General features: G+C 35.2%; 1 protein-coding gene across 1 annotated transcript; it reads left to right on the forward strand.

The window, feature by feature from the left end:
• The first annotated feature begins 1,102 nt into the window (after positions 1 to 1,102).
• Positions 1,103 to 2,866, forward strand: LOC141652584 (cytochrome P450 94A2-like). The gene has a single exon (XM_074460117.1). It carries the CDS (start codon positions 1,113 to 1,115, stop codon positions 2,649 to 2,651), a length of 1,539 nt encoding a protein of 512 aa, XP_074316218.1. The 5' UTR covers positions 1,103 to 1,112; the 3' UTR covers positions 2,652 to 2,866.
• The last annotated feature ends 703 nt before the right edge of the window (positions 2,867 to 3,569 follow it).

Genomic DNA, 3,569 nt, shown 5'->3' on the forward strand with positions numbered 1-3,569 from the left:
ATGACAAGTGAAGCAAATTAATTGTGAATGATCAAATTACTCATTAACTCCATTCTTAAAATAGAAAGGACAACAATTGGCTGAGACACCCCAAAAAGAAAAAGACAACAAATGACTGGGACAGAGTGAGTATCTATGAAATATATAACATAAGCGGTTTTATTTGAGTATTTATGTGTCGTCTTTTTTTGTTATTCTTTTTTTCTTAATTTTGGTTTTTTTTTACTTTTACCAAGACAAATGACAATCTTTTATTGTTTATGATGAAGTTTATCAGCTCAAGGTGGTAGACTGGTAGATACTTAATTGCATATCTTTTCAAATATCTTGGTACTGTAGTTTGCAGGAAGTATGTTTTATGGGCATATATGAGACGATCTTATATGTGGCACCAACAGGTTAGTAATTCATACTCCCTCCCATTCATCATAATCTTCCCATTTTGTTTTGGCACAATACTTTAGGAAAAGTATTAAAATAGGAGTAAAAGAGTTGTGTGGGGTTAGTGATAGGAGAGAGGGATGAATTATTAGTAGTTAAATAAAGAATTGTGGGGCCAAAACATAAAGGAAAATAATAAAATAGGAGTAAAAAAGTTGTGTGGGGTTTGGTGATAGGAGAGAGGAATGAATAAAATAAGAGTAAAAGTTTCTAAAAATAGAAAGGGGAACATTAGTTGAATAATCCGTTTCGGGAAAGAGGGAACATTATAGTGACTGGGAGGGAGTATCATTTATGTGAAGTACTCCGTATCTAACCTAAGCGGTTTTATTTGAGTATTTACATGCGTCATTATATGACATTAATAACACGTCATCTTTTTTCTTTTTTTCTTAGCCTAATATCGATACTAGTCATTGAAAAAGCCGACACTAATATCTAGTTCACCTAATTAAGTGGTAATGAGAAGATATACGGTGTGTTAATCAATTTCGCCGTTAATTAATTAAATTAGAAGCAGCTTTAAGAAGTTGTATGTATGAATCTTACACAGTGATACACTGTTGAGCAAATAACGGAACCGCCATTTCAGTTATGCTTCTATGACAATATATAGCCAAACCAAGTATATTCACTGAATTAAGTCGACGATATAATTTTAGCGAAACAAGATGATTTTTCGACTTTTGCTGTTTTTATTACTTCCATTATTTGTCTCCCTATTCATCAAGATCATATACTCGAAACCAAAAAATAATAATACTAGCTTGCCTAAATCGTACCCTTTGATTGGTCATTTGTTTGCCATCTATAGGCACAAGGGCAACGAAGCCATTTTTCGATGGATGTGCAGCCTTGTACACTCCTCGCCGTCCTCAACCTTTGTCATCCACCGTCCATTTGAAAAGCCGAGAATTATAACAGGTCACCCGGCCAACGTGGAGCACATCCTCAAGACTAAGTTTTCTATTTACGAAAAAGGTCCAATTTTTAAGACTAATCTTAAAGACTTCTTAGGTGACGGAATTCTCAACGTTGATGGGGAGGAATGGAAGTTACAAAGGCGCATTGCTAGCCATGAATTCAACACCAAATCATTACGGAAGTTTATTGAGACTGTCGTTGATTCTGAGCTCTCCGAGAGGTTGATACCAATCCTAAAGGACGCGGCCAAGACTCAAAGAGTGCTTGATCTTCAAGACATACTTCAAAGGTTTACATTTGACAATATTTGCAAGATAGCTTTTGGTTATGACCCAGAGTACTTGTTACCGTCTTTGCCAGAAGCGAAGTTTGCTGATGCTTTCGATGATGCTGTGATGCTTAGCACTCTACGATTCAGAATCATTTTACCATTCATTTGGAAAATTCAAAAATTTTTCGACATTGGGTCTGAGAAAAAGCTGAAAGAAGCTGTTTCCAAGGTACACGAGTTTTCCAATTCCGTTGTACGGAGGAAAAAACAGGATATGTCAGAATCCTCCATATCGGAATCAGAGGATTTGCTGTCAAGGTTTCTAAAATCGGGCTACTGGGAAGATAAAACAGTCGTCGACATCATCATCACTTTTATGCTAGCTGGAAGGGACACGACATCAGCCGCTTTGACATGGTTCTTTTGGATCCTACATAAGAACAAAGTAGTGGAAGACGAGATAGTAAAAGAGATACAGAACATCGGAAAAACCAGGAAACAAACAGATGACAGTTCGAATGTCTTTGATGAAGTGAAAGAAATGGTGTATACCCATGCCGCCTTTTGCGAGTCCATGAGACTATACCCACCGGTACCCATGGGTACCAAGCAAGCTGCAAGTGATGACACGTTGCCCGATGGCACCCTCGTCAAAAAGGGTATGAGGATAATGTTCGTACCTCATGCTATGGGTAGGTCCGAAAGGATATGGGGACCCGACTGGGAAGAGTATCGGCCAGAGCGATGGCTGAAGGAGGTGGAAACTGATGCAGGGGGTACCAAATGGGAATTTGTGCCTCGTGACCTGTATTCATACCCGGTTTTTCAAGCCGGGCCTAGGATTTGTATAGGAAAGGACATGTCTTTTTTGCAGATGAAAAGGGTGGCTGCAGGTGTATTGGCTAAGTTTAAGGTTGTTCCGGTCGCCGAGGAAGGTTTTGAGCCTGTTTATGAACCTACCTTGACTGCTAAGATGAAAGGTGGTTTTCCTGTGAGAATTAAAGAAAGGACCTAATTTGATACACGGTTTCCCTAACGTGTGCCCTTTAAGGCACACAATAAGAAGCTAATTAGGCACACAATAAGAAGATAATTAGAGAAAGATTCTGACGTATTCACGTATATAGCATCCAAAATTGATGTACAAACTAATGTTTACCATAACTAATGAAATAATCTTTTAAATGTTTATCTAATTAGTTTCTTAACTAGTTTAACTCGTGCAATATATGCACGATATATATAGTTTTTTCAATTTTAATAAGATATTTAAATAATAGTGAAATTTCATTAATTGTTTATTTTTCTCGTTATTGTATTGTTTTTAGAAAAAAAAAATACTATAAAACTGAAAATTAATGCAAGAAAATTGAGTAATGTGTTGAAATGTATTTTTTAAAAAAATATTTTTTATACCATGAGGCCTAATGATTCTAATTTATAAATTATCTCAATTTTTTTTTGCCATGAAAGTAAAAAAAATGATTTATAGTTTTATTTATACGTAATATGGTCAAGTCATTCTCAAATAATAGCATCAACGAAAGATTTAGCAGTTTATAGTTTTATGAGTATCATTTACTATATTTTAGTTAAAAGATTATAGTTAGAATTTAGTGAAAATTATATAATTTGATAAAAAGATAAATTTTAATAAAAAGATAATAATATAAACATTATAATTATTAACTCTAGCTTCGGTATGAAAGAAACATAGTTTGTTCTTCCTTAATTAAAAAAAGATGCTTTTGAAGGAAAAATGTGTTAGTTCACCTATTCTTTTAGTAGATAGGGGATGTGTGCCATTCCTCGACGACAGGAACCACCTAAACTTACCTGAATTCCCTGATTACACAACCATTTTAGTTGAGACGAGTCTTCTACTAAACAGTAATCCCCTATTTACTAAATGAATAGGCGAACTCCAACTTTC

This window comes from Silene latifolia, chromosome 4, assembly GCF_048544455.1.
Source record: "Silene latifolia isolate original U9 population chromosome 4, ASM4854445v1, whole genome shotgun sequence".
NCBI classification, from domain to species: domain Eukaryota; kingdom Viridiplantae; phylum Streptophyta; class Magnoliopsida; order Caryophyllales; family Caryophyllaceae; genus Silene; species Silene latifolia.